Source organism: Trichophyton benhamiae, assembly GCF_000151125.1.
Source record: "Trichophyton benhamiae CBS 112371 chromosome Unknown contig01293.0, whole genome shotgun sequence".
Taxonomy (NCBI): Eukaryota; Fungi; Ascomycota; class Eurotiomycetes; order Onygenales; family Arthrodermataceae; genus Trichophyton; species Trichophyton benhamiae.
Genome location: NW_003315113.1, coordinates 1,446,658 through 1,464,811, shown reverse-complemented (window position 1 = coordinate 1,464,811; position 18,154 = coordinate 1,446,658). Strand labels below are relative to the sequence as shown.

General features: G+C 48.9%; 4 protein-coding genes across 4 annotated transcripts; 2 read left to right on the top strand and 2 right to left on the bottom strand.

Moving 5' to 3' along the window:
* Window positions 1-3,684: 3,684 nt before the first annotated feature.
* Window positions 3,685-4,674, bottom strand: ARB_04483 (uncharacterized protein; the record flags this gene model as incomplete). Its single annotated transcript, XM_003017555.1, has 4 exons — window positions 3,685-4,120; window positions 4,143-4,279; window positions 4,342-4,422; window positions 4,486-4,674. 4 exons carry the CDS (start codon window positions 4,672-4,674, stop codon window positions 3,685-3,687), a joined length of 843 nt encoding a protein of 280 aa, XP_003017601.1.
* A 197-nt stretch (window positions 4,675-4,871) lies between these two features.
* On the top strand, window positions 4,872-5,036 carry ARB_04482 (uncharacterized protein; the record flags this gene model as incomplete). Its single annotated transcript, XM_003017554.1, has 1 exon — window positions 4,872-5,036. One exon carries the CDS (start codon window positions 4,872-4,874, stop codon window positions 5,034-5,036), a length of 165 nt encoding a protein of 54 aa, XP_003017600.1.
* A 51-nt stretch (window positions 5,037-5,087) lies between these two features.
* On the bottom strand, window positions 5,088-6,496 carry ARB_04481 (uncharacterized protein; the record flags this gene model as incomplete). Its single annotated transcript, XM_003017553.1, has 4 exons — window positions 5,088-5,410; window positions 5,494-5,663; window positions 5,855-6,081; window positions 6,104-6,496. 4 exons carry the CDS (start codon window positions 6,494-6,496, stop codon window positions 5,088-5,090), a joined length of 1,113 nt encoding a protein of 370 aa, XP_003017599.1.
* Window positions 6,497-11,868: 5,372 nt separating this feature from the next.
* On the top strand, window positions 11,869-12,951 carry ARB_04480 (uncharacterized protein; the record flags this gene model as incomplete). The annotated part of the gene is made up of 2 exons (XM_003017552.1): window positions 11,869-12,021; window positions 12,082-12,951. The coding sequence occupies 2 exons, from the start codon at window positions 11,869-11,871 to the stop codon at window positions 12,949-12,951; spliced, it is 1,023 nt and encodes a 340-aa protein (XP_003017598.1).
* Window positions 12,952-18,154: the final 5,203 nt, after the last annotated feature.

The window sequence follows — 18,154 nt, the reverse complement described above, 5'->3', positions numbered from 1 at the left end:
TCGAGAATGTGGGGGGACAAATGTAAGTGACATGATATGGTGTCGATACGTTGATATGACACAACGACGGGGCAGCTGCTTTTTCCATGGGCCTAAGAAGACCGTTAATTAGAGATCTGGTACGGTAGGGTTTCGTTCCCAAGTCTAGAAGCAGAGGGTGGAGCCAAGTTATACGCGCAAGTGTTTGTACAGTCATAGGGATAAGTTCGACTCCTTAAATTGTTGGTGAAATCCTGGTAGGCATAAAGTCAAGAGTCAATGGGGAGTGAACGTTTGGGCAGAACCCCCACAGGTCTTTACAATATGGAGACTGTGTCAAGCCTTTGCGGGCGGGACTCCCACAGCAGAACAAAGCAAACGTGCATAGCAGGGTACCATGCATGCCACATACGGCCATATGTTACCAGATGTTACATTGTCCGGATGGATAAGAGAGATCCAATGGTTAAGAATACCGTATTGCATATTGTGGGTGGGTAGCGGTATCTCCGTACATGATACCCGTCCGATGACTAGCCCCCATTTCAGCCTCCAGAGAAGTGGGAACATGTGTAACTTGGTTCGAAAGGTAAAATTAGCGATTTCGGGTGCATTCCTAAATCCTTTGAGGTCATCCCCTGTCAACTAGGTTATATCTGGAGGCCGGGAGATACTTTTGGTTGGGTATTGGAAGCTATGTATAATTCACTGCCCACCTGGAAGGTCAGGTCGTCACGACGGATCTTCACAAACAGGCCTGATATGGAACGGCCCTTGATAGGTGTTAGGAGGAAACTATTGAAACCTAGGTAGGTTCGTCGAGGGAGCCATGAAGCACGGTGGAAGAAGAAAAGAATATTCAACAGGACCGGGAGGCGTGGCTGGGCAGGGTTTCTTGACATAAGGTGCAGCTGGAGTCGACCGCACGGCCGCCGTAATCACACCGAGGCGATGGTATATCGTAGAATGTACGTATAACAAAAAGGTAAAGAGCAAGTTCCTTCCTCGTTGGGGCAGTCCATCTCATGTTCAGCATCAAGGGGACCATGGTAACCAACCGTGGCTTGATACAATTGGCCGAGTGGAAGTCCATGTCCGACAAATGGCTGAATTGAATATGGATACCCTCAGCTCAAGTTCAGCATACCAGGGTCTCTAGACTTGTGAGCGGGGGTTAAATGCGAGTAGCTGAGAGACCCATCTGGTCGACCACCCCCATGTATAGTCATACAAACAATATGACCTTCAGCCCGTCATTGCCTAGTACGTGTCACAACCTCGAGGCAACGAAGAACAACGGGCAAAAGAAAAAGTGTAAATGGTAAATGTAAAATAAAGAAGGCAAAACATGGCTATGCTCCTGAGAATACACCGATGCAGCACGAATCGAATCGGCAATGGAACCGGCACGGCACGGCACCCGGACCGCAACTTCAATCCGTAAGACACATATCGTGAAATCGCAATTGAGCTCATTCAAAGTTCCGCTGCCAATGAGCCTTGAATATCAGAGGGTATGATAGAACCGCAAAGCCAAAAACAAAAGATTGGCCCATATCGACCAATTCCATCAAGAATTGGGTCGTATTACCTCTACCAGCGGGTAACCCAATATGACGTGCATACAATCTCCCACACCTTGTACAGAAACCCGATCACGCGCACCTTCCTTGTAGTGAGTAGAGTCAAAGATTCGTCAACACGTCCACACCCACGCTGTCAATTCTAGGCAGTAAAAGACCTGGATGAGCTTCTCAATGGCTCTACCAATTCCAGACAATGCATATAGACGGTCTCCTTCCAGCCGTCCTTTAGCTCTAGTCTCATGCGGTACCATCTGATCTGTCTGAAATGTCACATCTCCAATCTCTCGGCTTTCGTATACAGCATTAATGTGGCTGGGAACCATTCGCCCTCCTTCCACTACTTTCGTAACCGCCCATACTCGGGCTAACGACCAGGAAAGAATGGATTGTAGCCATACTATTCCTTGTCATTCCCTAACAGGATAATAGACATTGCCATTGCAGGGGTATATTTGGGGTATCTATCCCGTTGAATTGATTTTGCTAGTTCTTACATAGCAGTTCGTATGCGTTGTAGACAGGGAAGTCACCCGCGGATATATTTGAACTCAACCTTCATCGGGGAAACACGGTGTGCATATCGGTTTGCGTATGGCTTTTTTCTTGTGAGATCTTGCTCTCAACCCGTCCATGCATATGAAATGATGATCTTCAATGAGAATAGGGGAAACAATATGTAAAAATATGTTCCGGTGGTCGTTGCCACATACATGGGGCCTTGCCACTTGCATCTAGATCGAGCCGCGGTTGTATCAGGCGCAGGGGTTAGTGGGTATCATGGCTATTATGCCTTGCTGACTTATCTTTTCTCCCCAAGACGAGCCTATGAATGCTACATCGAAGGTACAGGCCGGTGAAATGGACACTCAAATGGCGGATTGCCAAAGATACCGCTGGAAATGTAGCGATACATGGCTTGAGGTCGGATGTTTACAAGTAGCAGACTCAAGCTCTACCGTCTCTGGGCCTGCGTACACTTGATAAACGGGTACTTTGCATATTTTTTTTGTCACGGATGCGGGTCTTTACAGCAAACAATAGAGCTACTCGCATAGAATATGCTCTGTAATCACTGTCTAGCTGCCTCCCGTCGAGCTGTCTGTTGATGGCAAACCGCATACATTCAACGAGTGAGGTGAAAATAAGCTGCTCGAGGGCGCGGAAGTACTTGGCGGTCACGGTACCTGGTGGAGTTTCCAGCGTGTTGTGTAAGCGGAGTTCCTGAATCTACACTCGACATGAAATACACTACGTGACTTGACATCATAACTACGTAGTGCCGTGTAGATCACCCAGGTACCCGCGAAGATAAGATTTCAGTTCAATTAACATAGTTACAGCCCTCTCCTATTCTTGCTTCCCGAATCAAGGGTAGAGGTAAATGGAAAATAGAGAGAGGCTAGAGAAGCCTCGGGAAAAATGAACAGACAAGGAACAGTAATAGTTAGAGAATTGAGCGAAGAGCTAAAAAGAACAGGAAAAATAAACTATCCAAGAACATCAAAAATTCCATCACCCTATTGATATCACGTCAATTGCATCATGTAGCCTTCCATTCCCTGACCTGCCCTGCCATGTTCCGTACTTCCTTCATAAGGTACCCAGCAAAGAAAAATAAAAACAAAAAGAGAAAGATAGTATATAAAAAAAAGAAACGAAAAGGGAAATAGAACTAAAGGGGCTGCAGCCAAGTGGAAGGCAAGGCAAAACAACAAAAGTACTTGAGACCAAAAAAAAAAAAAAAAAAAAAAAAAAAAAAAAAAAAAGGAAAAGAAAAAAAGAAAGCCGCACATGAGTAATGAGTTCGTGGTCCATGATCCGTGAGCCGACAGCCAATGGCTTGTGGGATATATCCAAAAAGGCGCTCCAAGCAGGTAAGGGGGAAAATTTTTAAACAGGGAATTATGAATAAGAATATAGGAAGGTAAGAGTCCCGTCATACCACAAAAATCCAGTGCAAAGGGGGTATTATAACTTTGCAGAACCGCCGCATATGGAGAAGTGGAGAGAGCAACGCGCGTAGGTGTGATCGTGAGGAGGAAAGGGTGGATGCTGCAGCGGAAAATTAAAGAGAAATGAACGCCCATCCAAGCCCAGACAAGCCCAGACCCAGACTCCCTTAAAAAATCAGAGTAAACGTAATGACAGAAACCTGCGGTGAGAACAAGTAGATGTAGAAATCAAAATAAAGATAGTAATATAGGAAAACGGACGGCCCAATCGTAACATCCCTTTCAAGCTTTAGAGTTGGCCAGGTAAACATGCCCAGCTGTGTCATATATCCGAGCGTTTCACTCTCAAATCCAGGTGGCAGAGTTTCAATATTTGCCATCATGGTTCTAGGCAGTCCGATTGGTGTCAACGAAAGGGAAGGCTGCCCATAAAAAAGAAACAAAAAAAGAGGGGGTTGGGCTAGGGAGGGGGCGTGCTTGGTGTATCCCAGGAGTTGGAGTTTTGTCGCGGACGGACCAGAAAGGTATCCCAAGACGGTTGCTTTTTTAGACATCGAGTATTTATAGGTTCTTGAAATGTTCCTTGGCATATTGCTCACAGGCCTAAATGGGACATGTTAAGTACTTTTCTATCAAATTTTGAGACGGTGGGGGACAATTGTAAAGAATTATGAATACCTTCGCTGGTTTCCCGACCTTCTGTCCAATGACCTTCCATTTATTGGATTCATACTCCTTAATTGCATCCCGTAGAGCTATGGACTGTGCAGCATGTTAGATTTTGTATTTGAAAGAGCTTTCATTCTCGATTAAGCAAAAATTACCTCATCTTCTGCAAATTCCGCATAGTGCATGTCTTTATACCAATGCTTTTTGACGCTACCTTCAGTTCTGGTAGGGAACGTCTTTGGCTCTAGTTAGTGGCCGAGAGCAATGAGTAGCATCTTCAGATAACTTTATATGCGTACCTTAGCAATCTCACTCCATGTATTGCCAGCATCTCTCATCGTTTTGAGCCTTTGCTCCTCCTCTGCGGTCCAAGGTGTATTGGTGCGGCCTTTCTTCTTTACTCCTGCCTCTGGAGCGGGAGCGGGAGCGGTACTAGTTGTAGTGCCATCCTGCTCAGTAGCATTAGATCCAGCCATTGGAGGTCCCATGTTTGTTAAGGAGCCCGGCTGTTGGATAGAGGCTCGACGCTTTCTCGGATTAGCGGGTGACGAAGGTGGATGCACTTGAGCCGGCTGTTGCTGCTGTTGCTGGACGTGGGTAGTCTGAAGGTGTGATGGAGCCGGAGCAGTAGTAGGAACCGGAGGCGCAGGGACCATTGGATTGTCGAAGGGGTTTGGAGGAGCAAATGGAGAAGGGGCGCCTGTTTGAGAGAGGGGGATGGGATGCTGATGGTGCTGGTGCTGGTGGTGCTGTTGGTGTTGCTGCGGCTGGTGATGCTGCGGCTGTTGCTGCTGGTGCTGCTGATGCTGGGGAGGAAGAGCTGGCGGGTTGGGGCCTACGCCAGTCTTGAGACGGTGTGGGGAGCTAGATCGAAAGGAAAGAAAAAGGAGAGAAGGGCGAGTCAGTTGGGGAGGGTCAAGTTAATTGTTTCACTGGGGTTGTCCGCGTATAGGAAGGAGATGAGAACAGAGAAGAAGAGACAAGAAAGGAAGGATATATATGTAGGCGAATCGAGCATCTTTATGCTACGATGAGGAGGACGAGTGGAGGGAACCTGGACGAGGAACCTAGGAGCAACTCCCGAGGAACCGAGTAGAGAAAGGCAGAGGAAAAGTAAAAAAAAAAAAAAAAAGAGAAGAATAGCAAGAAGAAGAAACGAGTAGGGAGAAGAAGAACTAGAAGATCTGGTGGAAGTCGATGAAGGGATGAAGGGGTATAGGAGATCTGAAATGGGGGGACCTGGGAGTGACAAAGGAGAGACGAGTAACTCACTTCATGTCCGGAAGGGGAGACCTAGATGGGAAGACCCAATTCATCTGTATCGATACGAACGATAGCGAGGAGAGTTAGCAGGCTGATCCAGATAGCTGAGCTACATAGCATGTACTCCGTCCTTGGGGGAGTGAGTTTGCCGAGAAAGCAGTCCTTGCTTGGGTGTATCTCTGTCTCTCTCTCTTTTTTGCTCTGTTTCTCTGCCCTGTTTCTGTCCTTCTCTCACACACTCTCTAACACGGAGGACAGTGGACCAGGAGGTTACACGGAAGAGCAAGGGAAAAGGAAGCGTTGGGCCTGATCGCAACGAAGGGGGGGTGTGAGGGCGGGAGCAGCAGCCGGTGACTTGCGGAATACCCGTTGACAGGTGGACGATGTACGAAGCAGGCGGCGTACCAGGCGTGTGAGGCAGTGACGGGGGGGGGGGGGGAAGGCCAAGCGAAGGATGAGATAGGGATAGAGCCACAGACAGCCAGAGAGAGGGAGCGAGATAGATCAGAGAGTAAAAAGACGCCCTGAGCCGACAGAGAAGTAGCCAGAGCAAGGAGGAGGACGACGAAGCTGAGGATGGAGCTGAAGCTGGCGGTGCAGAGCGAGCAGGCAGGAAAGAGAGGATAGACGTACTGTAGCTGGAGGTACATATACTCCCTTCACTTTAAACAGGCAGAGCCGGGTTCGAGCACGCGCTGGGTAGTTAGGGGAGAAGAGACTCGACCTTGGTCTTCTCTTCTGTCTCTTGTCTCTCTGTCGTTTCGTGCTTGTCCCCGTCCCTTCTCGTCTGATGTTGTTCTGCTTTTTGCGTCCGTCTGGCGACCTGGCCTTTTTTTCCTGTCTCGTCACCCCCTTTGCGAAGAAGATGCCGACGATGACCCACGAGCGAAGTGAGGATGCAAGATGCGAGATGAGAAGAAGCGAAGACAGGAAATGTTCCAAGGTTTGGCCCTTCCTGGGCTTGTTGACGTGCGGGGGAAGGTCGGATGATGTAGAGTGACTTCGCTCGCCCGCAGAATTTGTATGTGGCGAGAAGTCGCTGGACATAGCCTCGCCCCCGGTAATACCGTCCCAATACTAGGCATAAACAAAGCGCCCCGAGGACTGTCGAGCGTCGACCACCCACCGCGGCTCGAGAGGGACGGCTGGCATGAGAGCGCGAGGCCGGCAGAGATGCGGACAGCTGTGTCGATGCCGGCTGGAGGGCTCGCAGCCGTAAACAAGAGACTGAGATGTTTCCCTGGGACGTCATCGACGGGCCGCTGGGGAAGCTGATGTGCTTCTACCTGGAGCTACTTCCTGCGCCTCCCCCCCCCGTAGGCTCCGTAGTACTCCGTAACCAAGAGCAGTTACGTAGCGATCTGATGTGCATTTCAAAGTAGCCCAGGCAAGGTACCTGGCTGGCTCCAGCGCACTCCCCGTACTGTGCCCGTTGTTTTAGACCAGTACATCTCCGCAAAGTACACCTGTTTGCTGCGCTCGTGCTCCGCCAGGGATTTCACCCCCTGACAGGCTCAGTTGTCCTCCAGCTTGCCTGTTTTCGCGCTTCCTGTTCGCTCGATCGAAGGCAGGACGGAGTACACATACAGAGACTGAACTGCCGCTGCTCGGTTGGACATCTCTGCCAGCCCAGCTTTTGGAATCAACAGCCTCCCTCTCGCGCAACACGGCAGAACACAGGCATTCCGGGAGGGACGAGCAGGTACCTGGCCCCAAAGTCACCCTCTGGGAACGGGAAGCCCTCCTGTACACCTTGCTTAACTACCCCAGTTTCTGGATGCGCACAAATCGTTCGAGGGCCTCCAGGTAACAGGCCCAGCGCGCTAGTTAAAGAGAGAGAGGGAGGGAAGAAACAGCTATGTCTCTAGAGGCGAGGTTGAAGAAGGGGGGTTGCCCCCTAAAGTGTTTCGTTCCCTTTGAATCTGGTCTGGGATACGATGCAGCCAGCCAAAACAGTCTGTTCTCTTCCTCTCTGTTCTCTCTGTCTTCCCCAGACGTGTGTGCTCTGTTTTGTTCTGCTGACCTCCAAGTCTTCCGTTGACGATTGATAACCATGGCTCCCCGTCCAGTGTCATCGACAGCCTCACTTCTTCTGTGGTAAGTAATTTCCGACCATGCCGTGCCATTTACAACTCGTATGCTGATGCACTCTGCCTCCCTTTGCTTTTCGCTCGGGGATTTCGTCTTCGGCTTTGTCCGCGGGTACACATGGAAAGCCCGTCGATATACCCTCCGCAAAAGCGCATATCGTAAGACGTGGTTGCTCTCCGTGTCCCTCCAGGTAGACATCCCTTCCTCTCTCTGTCGGATTGGCCATCCACCCATAGGACGATCTCTCCCGGACGTCTATTTTATATCCCGTCAATTATATATGCTTGCTGGTTGGCATGAAACTGTCCAATAGATTCGATTGCAAAAGCAAGAACGGGAGTCAAGCTGCTGCTTGTCTCGAGATCGAGGCTGTCTCAGCTTGTAAAATGATAGAAGAAATGCGTTCTCTTTAGAATGCCTTATTGTTTTTCCCCGTTTGTTCCATTCGTCAGTATTGGCTTCTTTGGTTGCTGTGTTTTGGCCTTCAACCGCCCTGTCCGGGCGGCTGCTGCGCTGTGTACATACACGCGAGGATGGGCCGTCTTGTCTTCCTTTCCATGCCTGTCTACCTGACGTCTGTCAACGTGGCACAGATAGTTAGCATCCTTCCTTGCATCTTTCTGCAGATCATAGCCAGACTTTACCGCGTTGTAGGACTTCATCGGCCGGGACTTCGCATACCTCCTTGGCCTCGTTTCCATCCAGAGCTTCCCCTCGTCTGAAGGAGTCTTCGACTTCACCTGTGGGCCAACGAGACCCTCGAGGTCGATCAAGTGTCGAGCATTGTTTGGCCGGATCAGACCAGGTCTTGCTGATCTGCTGCTCCCAGGAACTAGGACCTCGGAAAGGCGTGTGTCCAATATATCTGGACCCCTTTTTTTTTATTCCCATAGCACACCACTGCCTTCCCGTCACTTTGATACACCAGACAGAAAGTAACTCGAGGATCGCAGCTATACACGGAACGCTCCCTAGAGAGTGCTCATACGATGCCGCTCCCACCCACAAGGAGGATTGACGGCCTGTTCCTTTGAAACTACGTCCAACCTACCAAGTAGTGCAACAAACACGCAGCTCTTGTTTTTGTAGCACCACGACACTTACTTGTTCATTCTGAATGGCTTCTTTCTCGGTTCATTCTCACTACAGGCCTATTCAGTCACCATGAATGGAATGGGAACAGGGATACACTCTGATACCCGGAATAGTTGGTATCGTTACTACTACCACATACTTATAGCTCAATTTCGGTGTCCAGTGGCAAGCTTGCTCCCTCGCACCCTCTGCCACTTATGCATGCAAGCTCCCTAGATTAGTCAAATGTCTTGTATGCAAGCTGAATGTGCTAACGGGCTATAGAATTGGCGGTAATGCCGCAGAGTCTATGGCTTCTCTAAGGGGCTGTCAGATGTGATATCACCAACCATGTATAGTGAATCCTCTCCATGGCCCTGCCTCACAGCATTAGTTGGGCAGTCGGTTGGCATCAATAAGCGGCCGCTTGTTATTTTACAGTGGATATCTTCCGTAATGGATTCCACATAATGAAACAAGAACGGCCCTCTATGACTGCATGGAATGCAAAAGAATGGGGGAAAGAAACACAACGGGAGACTGGACTACCGCCGCTTAGTTCAGAGAGAACAACCTTTTCAAGACACTATAGCTAGCGAGGCCGCACCTACCGGGCCGCTTGGTCAATGCAGCGAACCATCTGCGTCCTTAGATCACCAACAGGAGTTGAGACGGTTCCATCCATTATCAAACCCGATTATATCCATTTGGCCTCGTAAGCCTCCGCATCACCAGCAGTACCCGCGAGCCCTGCGGATGTAAGGAAAATGCAAGTCCGCACCGTCATCGCGAACCGCATTGCATACATCTACTCCGTACCCTTTATCTCATTCATCTTCTTCCCCAGGATTTATTTGTAGACCAGACTACTCCGCATACAATTAGGGCCTGATATCACCTCAGAAAACGGTAGTTATGGCCATGACGGCCGGGAGTCTCTCAACCGTTCTGTGCTGTCACACGGGGATCGAAGCAAACTCCGCTTGACACAAAACGAACCCAAGGGGATCCGAGGATCCGAACTCCGGGTTTCGAATTGAATGTTTCTCTCATCTTGCTGCCGAAATATATACTCGTTTCTCCATGGCGCTTCCGCAGCCCCTGAGGGATAAACCTGCCAAGCCTGATGCCAAGCAAGATGATTAAACATATTATGTAATCAAAGAGCCCCTTGAAGCTTTGACCATATGATGACTCATCAGTACCTTTTTTGGGTTTGTTTGTTTCAGGTGTCCCGTGATCCGCTGACTCAGCTGCTTACCTGCCCTTTTTCTTCTATTTTTGGCGTTCGCGCGTCGTTTCATATAGACAACATCGCAGCATCAGAAGCAGCAGACGCAGCAGATGAAGCAGATGAAGCAGGTGAAGCAGGTGAAGCGGTTTGCTCCATGCGGTCGGCCTGTTGAGTTGGCCAAGAGCTGTTTCAACTGGTTCTCCTGCAACCGTTTAGCCCTGCTTTCTCTTTCCTTTTATTCGATGGGAGGAGATAGAGGGGTGAGGAACGGAGTACGTATCGGCCTGCCGCTGATAAACAGCATCGTCCTCCTGAGATGTGATGGTATTATAAGATCGATATTATTACTAACTTCGGAGCAGGCTAACTAACCGCTCTGAATACCTGCAGACCGCTTTCTTACTGAAAAAAGATATACTGTCTCAAATATACATACGGAGTATGCTATGCAAGCAACATATAAAAGCTCAACCAGACTAATTCCTAGCCTTCCTATCAAAGCTGCAGTTTCCAGAAAACAAAAGAAAGGAAAAGGAAAAATAAAATAAAAAAAAATAAAAAATAAAAAAAAACCTCCGCTGCTCAAGCTTCATCGGTCTCCATCAAGCGAACTGTTATAATTACGTCAATCTGGCTGAAACTATCCACTCTTTTTGTCCACCTTGGCACATCGAACATGCATATGTCTAACTGCTGTACAGTGCTTGCTCAGCCCTGCTGCTTTCTTAACCGACATATCCACGGCGTCAAGTGGTTCATGCTGGCTCCCTGCACTTGTTGGTTCTGGTTCTGAAGCATCACCACGCCGCCATCTGATCTGTACCCGTGGCAATGCAGCGACATAAACCCATGGCAAATCATGAAACGGGCGTAGATCAGTTGCCAAAAATACCTTTTTGGGTATTTTTTTTTTTTTTCCTCTCTCCGTCTATTTTTTTCTATCATGTTTTCTTCTCTCCCTCCACTTCCATTCCATAACCCTGGCTCTTCCTTTCCATATTAGCCGTTGGACGGGGGAAGGGGGCCGCAGAGCTATCACAACTGTTCCTACGGGCCTGCTGGGCGGGTTCCTTGGACAGGCGGAGTAAGTGGGAAAAAAGAGTGCCTACACTTACTCTGTACGTCGCGGCAGATTGATGCTGCGTGTAGGAGCAGCATTTACTCCTTCATACTCCGTACGTATGTCATGGTGTGCATGCCTTTGTCATGGTATAACTATCAGGATGAGGGATGGAAAATGAAATGAGATCGTGCCCAAACGTACTCCTCCCTACTCCGCAGTGTGCTACAAACCTGTTACATAACCATGCCTTCTCCGCCGTGGCAAGGCACGGTATGCTAAGGCAAGGCCTGCAAGTCATGCAAGACATATTTGGAGGAAGCTGCTATGTCATCTACCACTAATATCATATTTCATCCCCAGACCTGCAGCATTTTTCATTTACAACAACTTAAGCTGTTTACAACAGTCACGAACTGGAATCCCAACCTGTTTCCTATCCATTCACCGCAAACAATCTATAATACATCCGTTGCGCATAGCCGAGTCCTCAACCGCTAGGTCACTCCGCAGACTTTCGTTCACTGTTGTGTGGCTCAGAGGGGAAATCCAGCCTGCTATCTTCCCTATCTCGAGAGGATAATATTTTGTTTACTCTGCTCCCTTTACTTCATTACTTGATAAATACGGGCCTTCATCCGGCTGCTTTTCACCATCCCTCTCATCTCTTTGTTTGTGGAGACAGAAGAGAGATATTTCTCTCTATAACCTTTTTTTCCTCCTTGTTCACTACAAGGTAGTGTGTTTTATCCGCGGGTAGATATACAAATTCCCAACTTGGCTTCCACCCGGGCGTCACTTTCTGATGCCTGAAGAACAGCTTTATGAACCACGATTCTTCACAAACTTCAAAAATATATTGGCTAGCTCTCTCGGCAGTATTGCACTGGTTGTCATCATAATTCGGCGACATTCACCTGTTTAATCAATCATATCATACCCGTTCAAGAGCCGCAGAAGATGGACCGACAGATCTATACTGATGGACCGCCGTCACCACCATCCTTTATGACTGAATATAAACCTCCATGCCTTAGAGCAACGAGGTGTGGAATTGAAAAACAGAGCAAATCATTGCCTTCTTGCGGTGGACGCGCATGGACTGAAGAAGAGGTATGAGTGGATGAGAGTAAGAGGTCGGTGATTTGAACATATGTTAATATTCATGATCAGGATGCCTACCTTTACCGTGCCCGTATGATGAAAACCCCATACAAACGCATTGCAGCCCATCTGTGCAAGACCGAGCTGGCTTGTCGCTTGCACTATCACCAAATGTCATCAGGTAACCTTCGGAGGCGAAGCACAAAGTCACGATCTTCCTCACTCAGCCTGGACTCAACACAGTACCCTGTTGAGGATGCAAGGCGTGATTACTCTACCCCTTCACACACAAGGACTCCATCTCCACGCCACGAACCAGTTCCCAGTTACTTCCCGCTCTCTTCTCCGGCTTTCTCTCAACAGCGATTGCCGTCGCTTTCGTATCCGATGGAGCTATCATCAACTGGTCCAGACCCCAACAAACAACCCATGGCCCATGCTAGCACAGCACACGACAGGCACCCGTCCCCACCAAACCATCGATTCCATGTCAATATCGACACTACCACGTCGAATATACCATACACCCATAGATACTCATTCCCGCCCCTTTCTACCACCAGCGCTGTTGCAAATCATCCTTTCCAAGCCGCATTACCACAGCCTAATATATCTGATCCATCTCACGATATAACTTTACCACCAATCCGATCGATCCCCTTACCCACACCCAGCCCTAGCCCGGGACCAGGTCCGGGCCCCTTAATTACCTCAAGGGGTCTCCTTAGAGATGTTTATCGTCGTGGGTCTCACCCGCTAGCAGGGCAATGCACAAGTGATCTCCGCCGTGCAGCCGACGAACCACCACAACCTCGAGTTACAGAACCAGGTGTTCAGCAATTTACTCAAAGCGTGCGAAAATGTGCCGTCTCTTCACTTCTGAATGTTGAAAGAGAAGTATGGGCTCCTCGAGGGATTAAGAGCAGGCCTGTGATGTGAAGTTCCGCTGCGGTGTTTTTCCCTTCGCCATTTTCTCGCTTTTTCTATATATATTTTTCAGGATAACCCTACTGGTGGCTGGATACACTGCATATTCTTTAAATATACCCTTCATCTGCGAGCTTTAGTACTTTTCCTCCTCATTTCTCCATTTATCTTACGTTGATGAGCTTAATGATCACAAGTTGACGTACACTCCTGCTCATTCTATCATGTTTACTTCAAAATATATATATATATGCTCTCCCACCATGTATCTTGCATATGTTTCTTTTTTCCTATTGTGTTTCTCGCTCTGCTGGCCCCTCTAAGGAGAAAAAACATTGTATACATAGTAATATAAAAGATGTGCAGTTCAATTTGGAATTATATTAATCTCGTTTCAAGAATTTTGCCCGCAGGTGCGCGGATCATTCTTTCATCCTTTATAGACTGACTGCTCGAAATCCTGCTACTATACTCCGTACATACATCCACACTTCAGGTTACAGCCTTGTCTTGTAGTTATACAAGCCGGATAATTCGGCTGGGCTGCATAAATTCCATTGAGGAGCGAAACAGCACGGCCGCCAGGCATAAATTGTATACAAATACAGGATTGATTCTGCCGGAAACAAGGCCTTCCGCGAGTATTGAAAACAGAGAAAGAGGCCAAAGCAAACCTTTCGCATGGCTTAGTGGATTGTACTTCTCTTGTAACGGCTAGCCATGCGGTTCCTGATGATCTGTGGACCAGGGGGGGAGGACTCCGTGCTGCAAGAAGGTTGATATCTTGCGACTAGCCATACACCTTCCGAAGAAAGAATAGGGCGGACCAAAAAAGCCCACCAGATGATTTCCAGAGCCATGGATGGTGCTATGGGAATGAACTACTAGTTAATTAGTCGACTCCCACATATATATATTAATTTCCCGGAACGCGTGCTGAGTGCTTGTTGTCAGCCAATCTGTGGAGAGTAAGTACGTCACTATCCTGGCCCTACGCAACGCAACATGCATGCGCATGCATGAGGTGACAGATGCATGTTCAAATCCGTCGTATGGGGGGGATTATTATTACTGACTGGCCTGACTAGCTAGTTAGTTGGTCAAGCGAGTGTCGAGTAAAAAGAAGGAAGCGAAGAGGACTAGCTAACTAATTCCTCCCGCCATCGGGGATAGTAACAGCCCCCCCCGGGCATGCTTTACCAGAAGACTGGATTGACCACTGCCCGAGCAGAGAGCCATGTAAAGCTAATGCGGTGACAGCAATGTATTTCCCGACGGAGAAGCCCGTAGATAGGTACTTTTCTCGTGTGTAGCTTTCCACAAGGGCTGGAGGGATACTTTGCGGCGAGCGGGATTTAAAAGTCAAGCATCTTAACTAGTTAGCTCGTTCGTGGAGATAGGAGTTGATCGCCCTCGTACCTTCTGGTACCGAAGCCCTAGAAGCATACCTAGCACAGATGGTTCACCGTATAAGGGGGTTCGGTGTGATTCGGGTTGGCTAGCCGCCGGGTTCACGAAGTGCAGATGGGGCTGAGAATCAAGCCTGCGTCACATCAATCCACAGGCTGGGGTTATTCAGTTATCAACACGTTGGAGGCCAGCATGATACTGCAGGGAGCTGACTGAGCACACTGTGTCTGTACACACGGATAAATAAGGAAATACAGTCATAGATCTGAGATCTGACGTATAACTATAAAAGTTACTCCAGTTGCATAGAGAGGATAATGGAGGAGGACGGAGTAGTATACCGACCACACCACACGTACACGAAGCTGGCGCTCAAGGATCCGGACTGATGTAGGAGCTTTATGCTCATTTCCATTATTAATGATAGTGTAAGGAGCTGCTCGTGGCCTTCTTGCTGGAATTGAGGAGCGACACATGCACAACACGCCTGCCCAGCACCAAAAACGGCCACGATGCTGCCTGCTACTCGCTATGCCGGGGGAAAAGGCCAGGGGTGCAGGTTCACTAGCTCAATTATTAGGTGATAAATATCTCACTTGGCGGGGGCCTAAGAACGGACTAAGTTGCATGCGATTCACACTCGAAGCCATGTCTTTTTTTTTCTTTTGAGATTCCATTCTTTGTTGCTCTGGGACGGATTCGAAGACTCCGCCTCAGAGCCAGGGAACCAGAGAATATGTTTCTTGATGAAAGTCCCCTTTCTTCTTTCTCTTTTAACTTTCGGTTCATCGCGATATCGACAGCCGGTGGTGGTGCTAAAGGGTCAAGAAAAGAGCGATAACATCGTCCAGGCGTCAACCTGCATGCTGGCAACTTAAGTTTTGGGGGTCGAAAAGTGTCAAGAGGTCACTCAAATTCTAAGATATCGGCCTGCTCGTTCGTTCTCCCTCGTTAAGGGTGACAAAGCAGGTAATACTGCACTGCATGTTAGGCATCATACCCAAGCTGTCGGGTTTGGACCCTCGACCATCTCCTTCCCCTTTGCCTTGAAGATGGGGATACAATACGGTCCAGTCAGGCCCAATATCAATTCAGCTCCTCCCCTTAAACATGGGTCACATTTGGTTTCTCTTGCAGCAAACTGTTCCCGAGGCAATGGAAACGGACCCCAAACTCTCTCACAACATCAGCAGCAGCAGACCCTTTATTGTAAAAACCCGACGTTGTGGAATGTGGGTGGGAAAGAGGCAGGGTCAGAGATGATCAACGCCTTCGGGTGAGAGAAAAAGGATGAATGTCCGTCAAGATGCAAAAAAGGGAGAGCACGAGAGGGTCCCAGGCTTGGACTCTTTAACCGAGCTTTAGTAGGTTTCATCGGCTCGCATTCTTTGGGCCATTATTGTTGTCGGCCAGTCTGTCGGACTGTCCGCATGTTTTGAGGAAACCTGTTGTACAACCCCCCGCCACTACTTGGGGTTTCAGGGTCAATCGCATGTATCCATGTCGCTGAGGGCAATGCACATACGGAATTCAGGCCATGCAGGGCCGTCGCGGTCGTCGCTCCTATCATCACATCAGCACATTAGCGTCCCCAGAATGGAGATTGGATAGAGCGACTCGGTACCCAGTATTCCCAACCCCAGTCAACACCGCCTGTTCTGTCGAGCATTCTTGCACTAGGACTGCCCGAAAGCCTTCCTCGTGAGCAATAGTGATCATCGGAGCAGAAGAAAGAAGAGAGCGAGAAAAAGAAAACCAGGCGCAGCTACATCTCTAGGTAGCAATAGACTTTCGAGGTTCATTTGCACAGAGGGTGTCTGAGAGCGTTATCACCCTATTCCGGGATGCATATCATAAGATCTTGGATTAGCAACATTCCCAGCCCAGACAGCAGGTAGATAGAGAACACATTCCTCGCAGTAGGATGATGCATCAGCCCATGCCTCTGTCTTGTCGTTATGGAGCTTAACTTTCTTGAGAGACAACTCGGGATGGGCTTTGGAACATGCATTCAGGGTTGTCCAGTACCTATAATTAGTAGGGAGTTGAGGCTCGTCCAGCACAGCCCAGTTAATCTTTTTTTTTTTTTTTTTCTTCCCTCGAATGACAGCACTACACGTTCAGCCTTTCCCAAATCAACGGTTTAACCTCTCAAGGAATTGAAGATAATTATACAGAAACCGATCTAATGGTTTGCTGTTACATTATCTTGCAGGTAACTGTACTGCGCGGTCAAACTTCAGACCATGCGAAGGGAACAAGAGCAGGGAGGCAAACTTGCTCCGTCGTTATGGCCTGTTAGGCGGCCGCTTATCATGGCATCTCGGCTTGAGATGGAAATGGCAGAGGGGAAAGCAGATCGAGTCACACTGCATATTTGTTTCGCTCACTGGCGGCCTCTCAGTTCTGAGATATGAGCCTCAGCAGCCGAAACGTCCATGCTCAACTGTGTCAGCAAGGAGATATGGAGCTCAAGTTTTTCGGAGAGAAAATGCGGCTTCCCGGCCATGTGGCAGGCTGATGTGGTTGCCTAAGAGGTGGGTTCTCTCATGAGACAGCGGCTAACGGGGCTTATACATGATAAAAATACACCACATGTATGCATGCCAACAGTTTTAGGCAAACAGTCCAGTTGTTTTGCTTTAATCTTCTTTCCCCACCTCTCTCGAGAACTGCCACGTCCAAAATGAGATATCCTAGAAAACCACCTGTGCAAAGCGGACTGTTGCCCAAGAGGTTGATAGCGACGGCCCCCAGATAGAACTGGATTGTGAGAAGTTGCCAAATACCAATGTGTTGGCAGAAGATCATGGTCTCACTGCAATCACTAAAGTATTTCTTCAGGAGGAGACACCCAACAGGAAACAACCCATTGCGCCGTTGGAAATGCAAATTGAAAATCAATAGGAAAAAAAAAAAAAAAAAAAAGAATGAAAATTAAAATAAACACTGGCTACTTCAATTTTCATTCTGCAGGGACGGTGAAAGGGTAGATTGGACAGCAATAACCTGTTGGCTGAGGATAAAAATATACCCATCCATTATGGGGAGGGAAGAGGACTGCTGCCCCATACAACATGTAAGGACACTCTCTTGTTTGGTATATTAAACGTGTTAATATCCGGGGTAGGATACAACGATAGTTAATCCTCCATTTCTATGAACCGGTCAAAGCTTTTTAATTCTCCATCTTCAGGCAGCCAGTCAACTTCCCGCCTAGAACTGGCTGGAGAGCAATAGGTAATCGACGGCCTAGAGCTCCAATATTAGCGTGAACGGGGCAAAGCGGAAGATATGTTGGCGGAGCAGAGTATAGTAACCGGTGGTAACTAGCCAGGGAGACGAAGAAGAAGAGGAGGAGGAGGAGGAGGAGGAGGAGGAGGAGGAGGAGGGGGTAGACCTAGCCATGGCTGTCCTCGATGCGGCGCAGCATGGCAACTGTACGATCTCAGCCGGCCAATCCGCCGCCACGCATGCAATCCAGCCAGCAGCAGCTGTTCTCTCGACGTAACTATCGAACCTTTCTAGAATGGCTCGTTTGCTCCGGCCTTCGCTGTCTGACCTGGCAGCGAGGCAGCCAGCTCGGCCGGGCGACGCGAAATCGGCGTATCATCTGCCTGACTCGGGCGTTGGGGGACTCTTTTCCTCGCTCCCTCGCTGCCTCTGCCCCTGCTGCCTGTCTCACGAGCCAGGATCCAGGGTAGTTCACCCGCGCTCTGCTGCCTGGGCCCTCCATCCAGCTGCCTCCCCGTCCCTGGCCCCCCAGCCGCTGTGCCTGCGCTGTCTCGAGCTAGCTGGCATCTCG